This window comes from Etheostoma cragini, chromosome 19 (genome assembly GCF_013103735.1).
Source record: "Etheostoma cragini isolate CJK2018 chromosome 19, CSU_Ecrag_1.0, whole genome shotgun sequence".
Lineage (NCBI taxonomy): Eukaryota > Metazoa > Chordata > Actinopteri > Perciformes > Percidae > Etheostoma > Etheostoma cragini.
In genome coordinates, this window is record NC_048425.1 from 1,991,787 (window position 1) to 2,010,183 (window position 18,397).

The 18,397-nt window shown below is 41.5% G+C and overlaps 1 protein-coding gene across 1 annotated transcript in view; it reads right to left on the reverse strand.

Moving 5' to 3' along the window:
• Nucleotides 1–682: 682 nt before the first annotated feature.
• The window catches only part of gc2 (guanylyl cyclase 2), an 18,262-nt gene continuing 547 nt past the window's right edge, over nucleotides 683–18,397 (reverse strand). Inside the window, exons 2-25 of the mRNA XM_034856562.1 lie at nucleotides 17,574–18,059; nucleotides 16,490–16,618; nucleotides 16,218–16,397; nucleotides 15,910–16,027; nucleotides 15,073–15,374; nucleotides 13,963–14,094; nucleotides 13,440–13,543; nucleotides 12,558–12,676; nucleotides 12,389–12,473; nucleotides 11,776–11,872; nucleotides 11,382–11,486; nucleotides 10,272–10,352; nucleotides 9,242–9,418; nucleotides 7,751–7,907; nucleotides 7,518–7,667; nucleotides 6,255–6,403; nucleotides 5,819–5,982; nucleotides 4,441–4,633; nucleotides 3,737–3,911; nucleotides 3,338–3,436; nucleotides 2,158–2,252; nucleotides 1,981–2,066; nucleotides 948–1,048; nucleotides 683–819 (exon numbers count right to left, since the gene is read on the reverse strand). Of these exons, the coding sequence (XP_034712453.1) occupies nucleotides 949–1,048; nucleotides 1,981–2,066; nucleotides 2,158–2,252; nucleotides 3,338–3,436; nucleotides 3,737–3,911; nucleotides 4,441–4,633; nucleotides 5,819–5,982; nucleotides 6,255–6,403; nucleotides 7,518–7,667; nucleotides 7,751–7,907; nucleotides 9,242–9,418; nucleotides 10,272–10,352; nucleotides 11,382–11,486; nucleotides 11,776–11,872; nucleotides 12,389–12,473; nucleotides 12,558–12,676; nucleotides 13,440–13,543; nucleotides 13,963–14,094; nucleotides 15,073–15,374; nucleotides 15,910–16,027; nucleotides 16,218–16,397; nucleotides 16,490–16,618; nucleotides 17,574–18,008 (3,432 nt within the window). The 5' untranslated portion in view covers nucleotides 18,009–18,059 and the 3' untranslated portion in view covers nucleotides 683–819; nucleotide 948. The remainder of the gene's footprint in view (nucleotides 820–947; nucleotides 1,049–1,980; nucleotides 2,067–2,157; nucleotides 2,253–3,337; nucleotides 3,437–3,736; nucleotides 3,912–4,440; nucleotides 4,634–5,818; nucleotides 5,983–6,254; nucleotides 6,404–7,517; nucleotides 7,668–7,750; nucleotides 7,908–9,241; nucleotides 9,419–10,271; nucleotides 10,353–11,381; nucleotides 11,487–11,775; nucleotides 11,873–12,388; nucleotides 12,474–12,557; nucleotides 12,677–13,439; nucleotides 13,544–13,962; nucleotides 14,095–15,072; nucleotides 15,375–15,909; nucleotides 16,028–16,217; nucleotides 16,398–16,489; nucleotides 16,619–17,573; nucleotides 18,060–18,397) is intronic.

Genomic DNA, 18,397 nt, shown 5'->3' on the forward strand with positions numbered 1-18,397 from the left:
TCCCGTCTTAATCTTCCTTTATCTCCTTCTCAGTCTCCTTCTGTCCCTTCCAACAGAGAAACAGGGAAGCAACGGAGGAGGAAATGAAAGGGAGAGATTAGCCGCTGCTGACAGACAGTTCCTGCAGATCCCTGCTTTGCTGAGTCACCATAATCTCTCCTATAGGCTTCATACAGTTCATACATAAGTTTCCACACTAGACTCCATGTCCTCAACTCCGGCCGTTAACACACACACACACATGGTGATAACTAGCCACCTTTCTCTTCCTGGAAACGTTTCTCAGGCTACATTTACACTCCTACATTTAATATCTTTTGCCACGTTTAATATCTTTTGTGTCTTCATTACTAAAACGGAGACATTTGGAACCACTGCTGCCCCCGTTTGGGTTATAAAACTCCGAGGTTGCTTTGTCGTCTGGATGGACACGAGCGGAGACCTTTTGAAACGACGATGTTACCTATCGGAGACAGTTCCACCTCGTCGTCGTTCAAAGCTAATACACACCTGCTCTGGTCTTACTCTTCACCCTTGTTGTTCTTTCAATTTATATATCCATGATTTTTAAGTAACATCAGACACTCTGCTTCCTGTTTACACCGGCATGCACATGCCCAGTGTGTGTGAACGGTCATGTGATAAGTGTTGTCAGACGCTTTATAATTAGTTCTTCGAGATGGTTCTGTCTGTGGTCACCATGACGTAGTGGTCCTCTTCAGGTGCGGATTGCTGAGTCATGACCCGGACGTTAAAGATCTTCACCGCCTTGTGAAACGCGTCTCAGGTCCTTTTGACTCCTTTGTTGTGATGCAAAAGCTGAGAAAAGACAAAGAGGAAGCAGGGAAGGACAAAGAATCCATTTCCAAGTTTTTTTTAACAGTGTCACATTGAAGAAGCAACTTCAATGCAAGCGTACATTTTTTTTAAATAATGCATAACATTACCTCAGTTTTTCCTCTTTGTAAGCTGCTCCTGTTGATGTCTCTCGGCTTTTTGTTTCTTGTACTGGGCTATCTCAGCCATCTGGAGCCCGTGGGCCCCTTGCCTGGTCACATGCACGCACACACACACACACACACACACACACACACACACACACACAAACACACACACACACACAGTTAGATCAAAATATCAATACTAACTTCCTGTCTGTATGTCTAGTATGGAACTAGAGCAGGTAGGTGATTAGCCTAGCTAAGCAAAAAGAATGTAAGCATGTGGAAACAGCTAGCCATGCTCGGTCCAAATGTCTTAAAAATACACCTGCTGTCTTTGTCCACCCTGGCAACCTCATTGTGATGTCAAGACTCCAGGAAGTTTGCCAAGAAATAGTTTCCACACTAAACTCCCCGTAAAAGTACGGATTGAACAAATCAGATACACCATGTTGGTTGTGGACTGATTTGAATCCTTCAGTTGTTTTCATTAAACTCCAATAACACTACATGCCAACACGGTAACACGTACACTAACACACTAACACAAGACCACATACCTAAAAATGCCACCAATGTAGTATATTAAAAAATGAAATAAAAAAAAAGTTGTATAATGGCTGCAACACTCACTTTTGCGGACACTTTGGGTGTTTTTCCCCAACATTTTTGCCACCTTTACGACGTTTCATGGCACATTGTCCGTTTTAGTGTTTTTTTCGATGTGTGTCGTTCTTTGGTTTGATGGCTAAGTTGGTATATATATACTGTATGTATGAATTTTCTTTGATTAAATAAAAAGCATGTCAGTAAATTAAACATGTCTGGCCCTTGATGAGATTCTTATTTTCCCAGTGTGGCCCTTAGTGAAATTGTGTTATACATTCCTGGTCTGGCAGATGAGATTACTCGTTCTTGTCAACACAAGGGGTTCCTTTTTGGGTCGGAGCTGCGCAGACAAGAGCGACCGGTGCAGGACTCTTGGAGGAACGTGGTAGGAACCAGTTGAGGAGGAAGAACAAAAGAAAGATGTTCCTACCCACTCTTGATCTCTGGAGGAACAGGAAGTGGTTTGTTAAATCCTTCTCTCCCGACAAGCCAGTAGGTCTCCTCCACCACTTTCCCCTGAGAACGAGACACACAGACAACCTGCAGCGACGGACACAGAACTTCATCCACATGCGGAAATCTCCTTCTCTAAATAAAAGAGTTCTACCTTGACTTCCTTCCGGCCTCTCAACTCCAGCTTGTAGCCGGCGTTTAAGTCCAGCAGCACCTTCACAGTACTCTGGTGGACGTGGATCCTGTAGGCTGCAGCCACACAAAAAAGAAATGGATGTTAGAAGTTTTAGGGGGTTGGGAAAATTAAATAGGACTGTTGCTATTACTGTACCTTAAATAAGATTTAAATGCAGGACTTTGACTTGTAAGAGAGTTCTTTTACACTGTAATACCGCATATTTTCCTTTAGTAAGATATCTGAGTAATTCTTTAACCTCAGGCAGCTAACGGTTATTTTCCTAATTAAAGGTCCATTGACATGGTGTTCATTGGATGCTTTTATAAAGGTGGCTGGGTGAATGCATATTAATGGTAAACAACTCAAAGTTAAGTTTCCATGCCATAGAATATGATAAAATAGAAAGCCTTTATTGTCATTATACACAAGTGCAGTACCTGTGCAACGAGATTGAAGAAAAACCTTTACAGTGTCAACAGGAAATGTAAAAATATAAAATATAAAATTATAAATTATAGGTATTGCAGAAAGAAAGGAGGGGGGGGGGAGCTGGTGCACAGTCCTGAGAGCATCTATATACATATCATTTGTAAAATAGCTTTGTATGCAAACAGTAATTAAGTATTAATAATGAATATTGCACTGTAATGAAATTAAATGGTTAAGTACTAAATAATAAATAAATATTACACAGCATTGAAATGAAATGGGTAAAAATGTCAGATTGCACTGTATGAAATTGCTTTCATAAGTCCTTTTAGGTATTATATGTCAATGTGGCCCAGTAGCACACATGGGACCTTTAATCAATCTGCTGGTTATTTTTCTTATTTATTAATTAATCGTTCTGGCTTTAAAATGTCAGATGAGGACTTTACCTCCAGAATATTCAGTTTTTTCTCACGTATGACAGAGAAATCTAAGAAGCTGGAATTGAAAATGTTTGAACATGATTAATCAATTATCATTATTAAGTCATTATCATTATAGTTATTCCTGATTTCATCTCATCAATCTAACTGTTTAAGCTAGGGATGATTTGTACTCTTCTTGGTATTTCTTGGTACTTCTATGTTATTTTCTTCAAAGGATACGCCAAAAAAAACCCATCACTGTCTGATTATGTCATCCATAAACACTTATTTTTTGTACATACGTAACCCAGAGGACTCCATGCGAGAGGCGGTGGTCACCGTGTCTCCAAACAGACAGTAGCGTGGCATGGTGAGACCTACCACACCTGCTACACACGGACCTACACACACACACACACACACACACACACACACACACAAACACAGACACACACACACAGCGAGCTATTACTTCTTCAGTTGGCTAAGTTGACTAACTAGGGTCTAATTTTGCAAAAGACCCACATAATAGATACAACAACATGACCATGCAGGGATCCGTTATTTGGGGTATTATTGCTCACACAACACTCCTGAAACCAACAATACACTGTAGTCTGGATCAAAAGACTACAGCATATCAACCCAGTATTAGGTACCACGATTTACCCAAATTAACCTAACTTAACTTCCTGCCTCACCTGTGTGCAGTCCTATACGGATCCTGACAGGAACGTCTGGCATGTGTCTCATTTTGAAGGTTCCCACGGCGCTCAGGATGTCGAGGGCCATGTTGGCTATCTCTGCAGCGTGGCGGTTGTCGTTGGCGACAGGAAGACCAGACGCCACCATGTAAGCATCACCGATAGTCTCCACCTGGAGTGGAGCAAGAGAGTGAGCCAGAAGACGTTTACTGCCCCGATATCGACACTACGGATGTAACGATACGCTCACGATTCAATACAAATCCCGATTTTAGAACCACGATAAGATTGCTCTCGGGATTTTTTTAACAAAATGAGCTGCAGAAAAATGGCTGAAAGATATTCTTTCATGTCTTTTTTCTGTGCAAAACAGCAAATGTGACCTCTTATCAAAAGTGTAATTGAAATTGGACTTTATTTTAAAAAAATAAATTCAAAAATTTGATTTTTAAATGAACCCCTCATCCAAATAACTAAACAAATAGAAATTCATTGCTTCATAGAAATTAATTTATATGACGTAGGGACGTCTGAAGTCAAAAAAGTGAAATCCAAAGTAGATTACGCCCTAGGACGTTTAAAATATACTTTGGGATTCTTTTTTTAATCTCAACCAGTTGTAATCTTAACACAGATTTATGGATTTGTAACCGATTCCTCGTTACATTCCTAATTGACACAAACGAGAGATTTTAATGCACCTTGTAGACATCGTGGTTTCCGATGATGGCGTCAAAGACTGTGTACAGGTCGTTGAGCAGGTCCACCACCTCGATGGGTTCGCTGTTGGCCGAGATGGTGGTGAAGCCGACGATGTCGCTGAAATAGAGCGTCACGCTGTCAAAGTGCTCCGGTTCCACCGCGCCGCCCACTTTCAGAGCCTCGGCCACAGACCTGCAGCCGGGGAGAAAACCCAAGTCTGATATACGTGTCTCAACTCTTGAGAAGCTCGCGTCGTAGAGATAGAAAGTAGGGCTGCACAATGAATCGTTTTTATCGCCTTAGCGATATCAACTGGTGCCATAAAAACATTGACAAAGACATTAAATGTAAATTAAAATGTAGACACCACTGCTGGACCCTCCTCCGCATCGCTGTGGAGCAGGGTCTGGCAGTGGTCTGGCTCGTCCACACAGCACTCCGAGATGGGAGAGAAACATGGTCTGGTTTATTGGTATTTCTTTAAACCAATCACAATCGTCCTGGGACGCACTAAGCTCCGGACAGAGCCACGGTGCCGCTGCAGTATGTCCTCGGGAAAGAACTTGTTTTGGTGGAACGTGTACATTCAGAAGTAATTTTAGAGAAACCTCCGATTGGACAGATAGTCTAGCTACCTGTCTGGATTTACCCTGCTGAGATTTGAGGACCAGCTAACCATAGTCTTCAGAAAATCCACCGGAGAATTACAACATAAAAGAAAGAGGAAAGTAACGGACATCCCCTCGAAAAGAGTGGTTGTGTCAGCAAGGTAGATGGACAGAACTAGAAATCTTTAGCCAAATAATCACAAATTCAATTCAGGTATTTTATTATTATAACAGGAGATCAGTGCCTTGCATGCTCACTGGACAATACTTTTTAATAGACTTTTTTTTACAGAAAGTTGCTGTCTTTTCTACATAAAGTCGCCAGATTTCTCGCTTATCGCTTTTGTGAAAAAAAGATCAAAAAGATTGACACTGGAGCAATCTTGGAGACGGAAGGTCGTGGATACACAGTGCGTAGACTAAAATGTACCTGTCATTCTTTTTTATTTTGGTGTTGCCTTTTATATTTAATTCACTGTTAAATTTATAATATTATTTTAATATAATAATATTAAAAAAAGAACGTTTTAAGTGATTTCCTTTTGTTTGTTAGAAATATAACAAGCAATTTGTTGTATTCTAGCAGAATACTGAAAGCAGCAGAAAGGCAAAACTGAGAATACTTTGATATGTGTTCACGTAATATCGTCGACTTTGTTGTATCTTTCTTCCATATCGTGCAGCCCTAATAGAAGGAGCCATTCGGCACCCGTATGTCTGTGTAGGTGTGTGTGTTTCTACGAGGGTGCGCTTGTCTACGTGTCCTCACGGAGGAAGCATCTGAGTCAGCAGCTTCTCCGTCTTCTGTTTCTCGATCTCCAGCTCCTCCGTTCGCTCCCGGATCAGCTCCTCCAGGTTAGACGAGTACTGCTCCAGCATCCGCAGCATGGAGTCGATGATGTTGGTCTTCTTCCCCTTGTTGATGTTCTTAAACTGAGAAACATGAGGAGAAACAAGACATGAGTTGAAGTTTAACAGATAAACGAAGAGCCAATTGAGAACCAAACGAGGTTGACTCTCAAGTTGATTTTTTCCAAACAAAAATAAACCATTTAAATCAAATGTTTAGGATGTTTTAGGAGGTGTAAAAACGGCATTTACCAATATAAACCAATATTTCAGTAGCTAAAATGTCGCGTTGTAGCATTCAAAGGTAAACATGTGGTTCAAATTAAAGCAACATGTTGTTAGAACTTTATATCTACCCGGTCAAAGATCTCCTCAAAGTTCGGTCTCTTCTCTGGCTGTTCGTTCCAGCACTGTTTCATCAGCTGGATGCACTCCAACGGAGCGAAGTCCGGACTGACCAGGGGCCGGAACAGAGGAGGCGGCTTACGAATCTTCTCTACTATATCTAAAACAGAGATAAACATGAAGTGTGTGTGTGTGTGTGTGTGTGGTCTGTGGTCTTTGGTAGCCATGCCAGCAGTTAGGATGAAAATGTCGGTCAGGTAGAAGAAACGCAGATCAAAAAACGTACCCTAAGTGAACAGTGGTATAGATGGGTTGCCCCTGGTAACCTGGTGTTTTTCTCTCACCATTATCTTGTTCGGCTCAAACCTTTCCTGTAATTCCCTGAAGAAGACGCTTAAACACTGAAAATGGGATGTTTTTAACCCTTGTGTTGTCTTCTCATCAACCATGTTCACTTTTTTTCAACATTGGTATCACTTTTTCTGACATTTTTTTTAAATTTTTCAATGTTGTGGCTTCTTTTTTGGACGTTTTTGTTGATTTTTCCAAAGGTTTTTGATATTTTTATTATTGTCTTATTTCGACGGCCCATCTTTTGTGACAAAAAAAATAAAAAAATTAACTGAAAACGGGTCAATTTGACCCAAGGACAACATGAGGGTTAATCTGATTCTAGTTAGAATGTGCCAGATGTAATGAAAGGCACTTTAGGCATCTTTTGCCCTAAAGACAAGTGCTCACTGGATTTGTTGATGCCCCCCAACCAGACAGCAGAGTCTTCTTCTTACAAAGACCTGTTCCAAGAAGCTCTCTAGTTCTTCAGTTTTTCAAGACCAAGGCTGTATTTCTAAACTGCCTCAAGTACTGCTGTACTGCTGTACTACATCAGTCCGGACTTGAGACGTTTTTCTACTGTCTCGCACTTGTCTTGGACTCGTTGGTATTTGGACTCAGCCTCGTCTCGGACTCGGCCATTAGACTCGCCAAATATTCTAGCTGGTCTCGATCGAGTCCAGCGCTATATGCTTTTGTTCAAATGTAGTTTTCTCCTTCAATGCCAAACCATTGATGAAGCCTACTCATCCAAAAAACAGGTATTTGTTAAATTCTGGTCTACATCCACGAGGTCCAACTTCCGGGATTGCTCCGGAGTCACTAGAAATGAATTTGGTCTTGGCTCGGTTTCAACTAGTCCTAGTCTTGGACTTGCCTTGGACTCGACAAAGGTGGACCCGACTACAGCCCCGCCTGCTACATGCTAGCGATGATCTTGCCTGTGGCGGACAGGTCCATCATGCAGAAGGGGGGCCCTCGGATCACCACCTCCTGCATGATGATGGCGAAGCTGTACACGTCTCCAGACAGAGTCCCGTGAAGCTCCGGCTGACCGCTCCTCAGGTTCTCCGGAGCCGTCCACAGCAAGTCTGGGGGACACGCAGAGCGCCGTTAGTTAGCTACCGTGGCGAAGAATCTCACAAAGGGTCCCTGCTCGGACGTGTTGTCTCACCCTCGGCAGGCGTCTCCACGTAGGGGAACCTCTGAGCCTCCAGGACCTTGTTGTAGCCGTAGTCTGTGACCTTCAGGACAAAACGTCCGTCCACCACGCAGTTACGGGACTTGAGTCGAGTGTGGGACACGCCGTGGTGGTGGAGGTACTTCATTCCCTGAGACAGAATACAAGTTAGCGGAGGTACTGTGAGTATCAAGAACTGTGACTAAGCAACGGATCCGAACACTTTCCACCCACATGGTTTTAGGGCTGCTCCATTATGGAAAAAAAAATCACAATCCCAATAATTTTGGTCCACGAGTTTCCATTAACTTTTGGAAAGATGTTGTATTTATTGAACTTAAAATATGGTGAAATAGTTTAACCCTTGTGTTGTCTTCCCGTCAACCACAATTGTTTTTTTTTCCTGCTTTTCCGATGTTTTTGTCATTTCTTTCTGATTTATTTGTCACTTTTTCCGCTTTTTTTAAAACCTGAGCTGGTTTAATAATAGGTTTTACACTTATACTTGGAATTCATGGTCAAAAAACCTTATTTGTATCAAATTATACGTACGTTTTTAGTTAACAAGGCATAAATTATGAAGTATTTTGACTAATAGGTAAGATCAGAGGATGTTGAGTGGATGGGTAGATGTCAAAGTTTAGTCCAAATACTGTTTTTGAATTTAAAAAAAAATGCTATAAGATTAAATACAAATTCAATGAAAGTAATCATTAATTTTACCTGAAAAATGTTGTATGTAATCATCCATGTTAATTTCGGGCAATTTGGTTGAAAGAAATCCATATTTCTGATATAAAACACTTAGAAACGGGTCAATTTGACCCGAAAACAACACAAGGGTTAACTTTTTTGAGTACCCCAAAAATGAATAACATACAAAATAAACACAAAATCACATTGTTTTAATAAGAAGAAGTGCCCTTTAAAAATCCAATGTGCAAAAAAATTATTTTTCTCAATTTGTAATTGCAGTTAAAAAAACATTAAACATTAAACAAGCATTAAAATGAAAATAATAATATTATTATATTATATTATATTATATTATATTATATTATGATTGTTGCGAGGATGTGTACCAAACCAAGATGTCTTCTCATGTCTGTAGAATATGGACACCAAGGCCCGGACATCTCTGAGCACGACAATATTAATTTAAAACTGATGTTGACACACTTTTTGGCTTTAACGAATACTGCGACTCGTGCAGTTTGAAAAATGCAGTCGGCCATTTTACATTTTTTATAAAATTTTAATAAATTATTACAGTTTTTACTCCTAAACAGACCAGTCTTAAAGAGCCAGAGGAGAACATGTGATAGGCTGCTTCATGTCAACACTGGCAACACATATAAGTTTTAGTTTTTTTTATCTGAGTGTCCATGCTGTCCTAAAAATGTCCCTTTCCCCTCGACCACCACCACCACCACCTCCACCGTCTCATGTGGTCCCATCCCGTCTTCTGGCCGTCACCATACCCACCTTGATCAAATCCAGCAGCAGCGAGGACTTGAACATCCAGTCCAGTTTGACGTCGTCGTTGAGCACCAGGTCCTCCAGACTTCCCCTGGAGCAGAACTCGGTCACGATGGCAAACACGCCGCAGTCGTGAAAGAAGCCCAGGAAGGGGTTGACGTTCTCGTGACGCATGTCCTTCATCTGCAGCCAGGAGACAGAAGTACTTCATGATCAGGGAAGGGAATCACAGGGTTCCTCTCCGTAGGACACACGATACACGGCTCACGATTATGTGTGTGGTTTTCTCTTCTTCTTTCTTTGTTTTGGAGCAGAGCTGCTCGGGAACCCAAAATGAATTTCACTGCAAATTAGGCGATAGTCTAGATACTGCTCCTTATAAACCCGGGATCCTCAAAGTTCAGACCTTGTCTTATAAATACAATATTATGTCCAGTTACATACATTTTCTATTAATCAATACATTTATGGAAAAAAGCAACTGTAGTATATAATATATATACAGTATATCTACTGTACATATACAGTATTTATACTAAATTAAATTAAAAATCAAAATTATAAATTAAAATCAAAATTTAATTTAATTTAATTTAATTTAATTTAATTTAATTTAATTTAATTTAATTTAATTTAATTTTATTTTATTTAATTCAATATAATTTAATTTAATTTAATTTAATTTAATTTAATTTAATTTAATTTAATTCAATATCATTTAATTTAATTTAATTCAATGAAGTAAGATATGTATACTCTATATATAATATATGTAATATATATTCTGTATATAAACAGTATATATACTGAAAATCAATTAATTGAATTACATATATACTGTATATATAATATATTTAATATATTTTTGTCAAACCTTTATTGTGTTTGTCTTTATTATCGTGTATAGTGTGTGTCCTTTATTTAATGTGGGAACCTTCATTAGAATATCGGATCTTGTGACGCATGACGAAGGACAAGGATATTTCGTTATGTCCATATTTTGTATTGCTGGTTCTGTCTTTTTTTCTCCACCTACCAGTTCAAACACCTGGCTGGTTTTGGGGTAGATGCGGCTGAACGTCCCGTTAGGAAGTCTCTTCAACCAGGCCCAGTCCCCCTGGAGGACAGACAGCACCCACACATCAGTCAAGCTGCTCAACCCCACAGAGGCTGCCACGTGACTTCATCCTCTCAATATGTGTTATTATTTTTACACGTAGGGGTAATTCCTGAGAAAGTATCCCCAAACTGTCAAAGGTTTGTGGTGGTTGGCTCGATCTCAAACCCATGTGCAGAGTTTACATGTTAGGCTGCCAAAGTGGGATGAAGACATTTGATTTGGACTACTTGGTTATTTTCTCTTCTTTGGTCTTTACAGTTTATAAAAGACTGGGATTAGGGCTGTAATATTATTTTGATGGATTAAACCACGATTAATCGAGATAAACAACTGCACATTAAGTTGAGATCTCCACTTTTGAACAAACATCACATACTTCATTTTCTGGGTTGCAACCCCCCCGTAAAAGAGCACCTGTGATTAAAATCTCTGATTTTGTCTACTGTGAGGTTTTGAAGTTTAACCCTTGTGTTGTATTCCCGTCAAAATGGAAAATCAACACTTTTATTGAAGCTTTTTATCGATGTTTTTAACTTTTAAAATAAAAAGGTCTCTTTTTTTCAATGTTTGTCACTTTTTTATGTGTAACACTACATAACACTAACTTATTTACTTTACTTTTACAGTTATTTTTGGAATTTAGGGTCAATAAACCTCATTTATAGGAAATTACACCTATTGTTTGAGTTAGAAAAGCAGAAATTAGGAATTATTTAGACTAAAATTAAAAGAATAGATGTTGATGGATAATCACAGACTGGAATATGTCAACTTTTACTCAATACTATTTCAAAAACACTTCAATTTGTTTTTCCAAATGCTATAAAATTGAATAAGACGCCCCAAAATGAATGAAAGTAGAGATGTGTACTTGGCAAAGAGCGTTGGGGGGAATCAATCATGTTATTTTGGGGAATTAAAAAGAACACTGATATAAAAAAAAGGGGTCAATTTGACCCAGGGTCAACATGAGGGTTAAAAAGGGGTTTTGTAATTGGCCTATTTAAATGAAAGTGACTGTGTCACCTCGAAAATGACGACGTTGGAGTTCTCGTAGGTGGCCGGGGACTGGGACGAGCCCTGCGACGTGTCCGAGACGCTCCTCGTCCTGCTGCCATCCATACTCAGCTTCTGTAAAGAGGGCAAAGTCCAGCATGTCAGCTTATTAGGCTTTTATTCTGAAGGATTTCTTGAGATGTGAAATGGGAGAGAGAGAGAGAGAGAGAGAGAGAGAGAGAGAGAGAGAGAGAGAGGGAATGGCATGCGCCCTAGGATGAGACTGCCGCACATGATGGTTAATAAACGTCTTCACTAATATAAATGAGATTAATTGAAATGAAATATCAAATTTCACGTCCTCTTGTGTAGTTTTTACTTGTACAACTAGTACAAGTAAAAAGTCAATCGGATAGCGGCGGACCTTGTTGCTAAGCGACGGGTTGATGAATGTGACGTCAGCCAGAGTCAGCAGGATCCTGTTTGGACCCTTCACCTGTCGGATCTGATTGATGCGTCGCCTAGGCAACAAGAGAAGAGAAGGAGACAGCAAGATAGTTATGTGTAGACTCACCACTAACTGACTGACTTACTGACTGACTGACTAGCAAACCAACTGACTGACTGATTGACTGAATAAATAGCTAGCTAGCTAACTGACTGACTAGCTAGCTAGCTAACTGACTGACTGACTGACTAATTGACTGACTAAATAGCTAGCTAGCTAACTGACTGACTAGCTAGCTAGCTAACTGACTCACTGACTTGCAAACCAACTGACTGACTGTTTGACTGACTAAATAGCTAGCTAGCTAACTGACTGACTAGCTAGCTAGCTAACTGACTGACTGACTGACTGACTAGCTAGCTGGCTGATAACTTCCTGAGAAGGGCAGTTACATCTCAGGAAGCATCCAAACCGCCATCATTTACAAAAAGAAGAAGAAGACAACTGACTTGCTAACAGCTGTTGTCAAAAACACTAAACTGCAAACAACGGTCACATCTTCCTACTAACTTTATTCCGACATGACTACCTGATGCAGTAAGCAGCTGCCACGCCGACAACAGAGGCGGCCATCGCTTCGAGGAACATGCTAATGGTTGAGAACAGATCCACACCTAAAACAAGAGAAAGGTTTAAATTGTGTGTCTGTGTGTCTGTGTGTGTGTGTGTGTGTGTGTATATGTGTGTGGTTGGCTAACCCCCAGAGCAGATGACCCCAGGAGTAAACCAGCAGGAGGCGTCCTTCCTGGGTCTATAGCCACGAGGGAAGTGGATTTCTCGACCAAGGAAACGCACCATACCGGCTTCCATGTCGATCCTGTCAATCAATTCGACCAAGTTATTAATAACACCTGCATTCTATGAGTAGAGTAAAAGGCACCCATTAGAACAAAATACACGTTAAAATACAGCATGAAAAATGGGTGTAGTTAGATTTTTGGAGAGGTGCACGTCAGGCCACGGTGTAGACGCGGAGGGGGTCTGCGGGGCTACGCCCTCAATTCTACGCACAACCATAAAACCGCCAAAACCCTCGTGTTGTCCTCGGGTCAACTTGACCCGTTTCAAAGTGTTTTATATCAGAAATATGGATTTCTTGCAACCAAATTGCCCAAAAATAACATGGATGATTCCAGACAACATTCTTCAGGTAAAATTAATGATTACTTTCATTGAGTTTTTTAGGTGTTTTATTTAATCTTATAGCATTTGAATTATTTTTCAAAACAGTATCCGGACTAAACTTTGACATCTACCCATCTGTGATCCACTCAGCATCCTCTGATCTTAACTATTAGTAAAAATAAGTCATAATTTCTGCCTTTTTAACTAAAAACGTATGTATAATTTGATACAAATGAGGTTTGTTGACCATAAATTCCAAGAATTTGTGTTAAACCTGTTATTAAACCAGCTCGGGTTTTTAAAAAAGCGCCAAAAGCTGAAAAAAGCGACAAATAAATTTAAAAAAATGACAAAAACTTCGGAAAAGCAACAAAAAAACAACAATTTTGACATGGAAGGACAAGTTCATGGTCAACGGGAAGACAACACAAGGGTTAACTTCAGGGCTTATTTACTTGTATGTTGGCTTCAGTTCCCAGGAGAGTCCGTCCGTGTCCAGGATGACGTATTCCAGCAGAGCTGATCCAGAGCCGTTGGTTTTGATTGGGTGGCTGAAGCCCTGCAAGGTTAATACAATACATAGTTGGAACAGCCCTTTTTTTATTTTGGGCTTTTGTCCCTCTATCATGCCATGAAACTTTAAGAGTTTGGTTTGGATACTGTGAGTACTATTATATGTGGCTATATATAGTTATATATAGTTTAATTTAGTGTAGGACTTAATGCTGGACTTATTTTTTAATTAACATATTTTTGGTAATTTAAAGGAAATGTGACCTTTAGAAATGCCTCAACTGAGAATGAGAATCTCTGTGTTTATCTTTTTTTAATTTAAAATTTAAAAAGATAAATACCAACATTCTGTAAAAAAAAATTATTGTGGCTAATGTTTGGTGCTATCCAGCTTCTACCCTAATTTTTTGAGTTTACAGGTATAGTTTGAAACACTGAATGTCTTTTTCACAATCCTACTGGTACCTGGAAGTCCAGGTTGTGGGTGTGTCTTGCCAGGTTTCCCCCAGACATCCACTCCCCAGCCTGCCGAACGCGATGCACCGCGTGAGCCATGAAGAGGACGGAGCTGTAGATGGTGCCGAAGAGTGGAGACACCTACGGGACACACAGAAGGATTGAACTGCTCAAGGAGAATCTCAACAGGGCACCAAAGCCCTCCACCACGGCCTGAATTGAACGCCAAACCATGCGCCAGTTGTGGGTGAAAGTGTCCACTTGCCACACAGGTAGATAGCTGATAACAACTGAGTGATTCATTAGTTATTCTTGCCACTGTTGTTCTTTTGCATATAAACCAAATTTGCCATTGTCTTGGATTTGAGCTAAAAAATGTGGCAGCACATTACTGGGATGAAGACACCGGCTGAAAAAAGCAACATACAAAAATATTAGGATGATTCAAAGAAAAGTTAAAGAAGACAGTAGTAGTGGACTGTTGCGATAACGGCCATCGTGAGTGGCTGATTTACGACAGCAGTACAGGACTAATGTACTGCAGGGACTGTTGTGTGTATGGCTCAGAGAAAGAGAAAGTTAAAACCTTTTGTAGCCTTGCATTGCCAGACCTTCCTCTACAGTGCTGTGGAGGAAGGTCTGGCTAGTCCACACAACATTCCAGGATGGTAGAAAAACATACTCTGGTTTACTGGCCCCTAAGCCACGGTGCCGCTGCAAAATAGCCTCGGTAAGGAACTTGTTTTAATGGAACATGTGTAAGTTCAAACGTTGTTTTAGTCGTGCAACAGAAAACTCAGATTGGACAGATAGTCTAGCTAGCTGTCTGGATTTACCCTGCAGAGATCTGAGGAGCAGTTATCCATAGTCCTCACAAATCCACCCAAGTTTAGAACTCCAACATAAAGAAAGCAGAAGGTGACAGACATCCGACCGAAAACAGTGACATCCGGCTGGCTCCACAGCAGTCCCAGCAGTTGGCCGTGGTGGATATAGACTACCCTTTTGTAATCTGGACTAACACAAGAAACTGCCTGGCAAAAAGCCTATGTGGTGGATTTTCAAATCACACACCATAAAAGTTAACTTCAGACCCTGTTCAACAGTCTCACACATCACCTGCTGAGGCTTCAGCGTCCCGGCCAGCTCTCCCCTCTCCACGGCATCGCTGTAGGCCTCGTAGAAGGACACCTGGGGGGAGTTGATGGTCACGGTTAACACAGCGTCGTAGGCCCGCAGCAGCTTGCTGTTCTTCTTCAGAGCCGGATAGGTCACGTTGCGGTGGGGCAGGCTGTAGAGCAGGGTGTCGTAGGGCACAAAGACCAGGGAGCCGTCAGTCAGTTGCATGTCGTACGCCGTCTCCAAGAGCTGCTTCTGGGCTCCACCGCCAATCAGGACGGAGTGCATGCAGAGGATCACAACTAGACCCGGACATGATAATGAACTGCAGGTTTAAAGCTTCTAACACTGAAGAACGGACATTCCTAATCAATTTATAACTCCAAGTCCCATCCCTGACCCACCTACTTACAAACTAAGTAGGCCCTACTTCACAAGAGTAGGTGATTTAAAAAAGAAAAGAGGCAATGTAACTTGTCCTGACGAACAGTGGCGCATCATATATCAGATTACATCTGCTATATGAGTTGGCAAGGTCTCCTTAGAGGCCAAACAGGGCTTTCAAATCTCAAGAAATTTGTCATATCCATTCCTTAGAGTACATGTGATAGTTTTAAGTGGAAAATTATATTTAATTTCCATCAATAGGGAGAGGGGAATCCGACTTCCATGTTATGTTATGAAGCTTCTTTTGGAAGTTTCTTAAATGTGCAGTGGTTATAAAGTTGCCCAACAGGATATTTATGGATATGGTGGGAAGGCAAATCTAGTAAGTTTTGTCATAATGTCATTGAAGTTATGCAAGAATGTGCCAGATTTTAATAAACTGGAACTCACCACGTATTTCCGCCATCTTGCGGAGCTTGGTCAGAGTTCGTCTGATGCCGTGAGGCGTGTTCTCCATGATGCTGACCAGTCTGACTGGCAGACCGTGGCTCCTCAACGAATCAGCTACCTAGACGAGACAGAGGCAGGCACTTTTCCCCCTTCATTTCTTAGTAAATAAAGTATTTAGGTGTCATAATTAGACATTATATGTCCCAGCAGTGTGTGTGTTCCTCTATCCTCAATTTTATTGGATTTTAAAAGATCTAGGTTGCTACTAGAAAACCAATAGCATCTTTATTTTTGAGAAATATTCAAACCTTAGTGGCCGTCTCCACCCAGATGTCCTCTGAGGAAGAGATGATGCCAACGTGGGCCCACCTGAAGTAGTTTAGGACGCTGAGCAGCACCCAAGTGGGCCTCGGCATGGAGCGGGCAAAGGTCGGGTGGCTCCGAACATCGTCCAGCTCGACGCCAACGCAACCCCAAGAAAACAAAGCCTGGAGAAGAGGAGGAGAGTAGAGGAGATGTGACCACACACGCAGCATCTTAAGTCCCTCTGAAATACCCTTCACACAGAAACTCAACCTACTTTGTTCCAGCCTTTGCTCAACATTGAAGCAGCGTCACAGTAGCTGGGGTTGGATGGTCCGATGTACCCTGAGGCCTTTGTGTGGAAACCGATGAACTTCTCAAGCGCCCTTGAGGTCTCACATGGCTCCTGAAGAGCCAGACAATGAATAGATTAATCAATGTACCAATCAGGCAGTGTTATGAATCTGTTACGCAAAAGCTCAAACAAAGCCTCTCTCATCTGTCTTAATTGGTATCGGAAACTGTAACCCCTGTTTTCTTTTCTGAAGATTTATCAGCTTGAACCTACCTTGAACCAATGCTCCTTTCCATTGGAGCCTTTTTCTTATCTTTCTACTCCCACATAACCGACTCGAATGGGGCGATTGCTAGACAATGTCTCATTAAACCTTGAATATTGTGTACTGAACCCTCCGCTTTGTTCTCCGAATGCTTCTTACTGCTGAACCAGTAGAGGATAGGATACGAAGCACAGATTGTTTTATAACTACTTTGATTTAACGCTGAGACAATTCCTCCAAACCATACGACGAAACGGTCATTTGTTTCTATCCTCTAACACGAACCACAGCAGCAGCGTTTTCCGGCATCATATCCAAAACCAGAGAACATCGGACGTGGTTTAAACAGGTCTTTAACATGGAATGGTCACGTTTGGTCATGTTTATGCTCATAAACGACTTAGTTAAGTTTAGAAAAAGATCGTGGCTTGGGTTAAATTCCGACGTTACTTCACTTCCGCTTATGCACATGACGCACATAAAGTTTTAAAAAACATGAATGCACACGATGAACATAAAGTTTGGAAAAACCTTTTCTGTTTACTTTTTTTTTTCAAACGGGACTCGAACCGTCCTGGGTGAAAGTCCTGTGTTCGTTTGATACGCCCACCACCCCAACCTGCCCCTCTACATGGAAATGTAGTGCTTTTATCCTTCAACCACCTTACTACCTGCTTTGCTCCAGTCATAATCTAGGAGACGCTCTAGAAACGTAAATATGAGTCGTAATTGTTGCTTGAAAAAGGGACCTTTGGGAGCATTCTTTGGTGGGGGCATTCTCGGCTGAGATGAGCATCATACCTGCAGCACAGTGTAGTCAAAGGTTGCAGCGTAGGACAGCGAGCGGTCCTTGTTGATGCGATTGACGGCAAGCTGTGCAGCGACACTGGGGAGGGCTTTGGCAAAGAGAGGGTCACACCCCCACGGCCCCACCACCCCGACCTGAAACCAGGCCGCTTGTGCTGAGCGGGGCAGTAAAAACAGGGAGGCCAGGAGGAGCAGGAGGAACCTCAGGAGGGATGGACGAAGCAGAGGGAAGAGGTGGGATGAAGCGGGGGAAGACGAAACAGAACAAAGTTTGGATGGAGCAAAATGGTTGACAGGAGAGAAGTGAAGACGGCGAGGAGGAAAGGAGGATGGGTGGACATCAGAAGGTTTGTCTGGTGTCTGCTTCCATGTTTGAAGTGAGAAGAAGACGATGAAGGCCCGGCACTCTTGCATCTCAAGTCTCAACATCTGCAGAGCTCACACAAGCCCGGAGGAAGGAGGTCTGAGGGTGTGGTTTCCCTGGAACAACAAAGGATTTGGAGGAGGTTGGGGTCATTAGCAGCAATACTCTGTGAGAGATAGTAGTCACTCAGTGGTGGAAGAAAAGATTATTTTACCGCACTTTGGCTTCATTCACACCGAATTGCAGCGGAAGTCAGACTGTGGAGATTGTGTCTCGCTAAATCAGATACAGGATTAAGATGTACTGAATCAAAATTCTCATGTCACCAAAAGAAGACAAATGTTTGCTCCATTGACTTTCTGGTCCAGTCAGAGAGACTGGGGGAAAATGATAGAAGTTGAAATTATTTGAAAACGCTAAATGTTTGGGGGCTTTTGAGAAAATGTTCGGGATG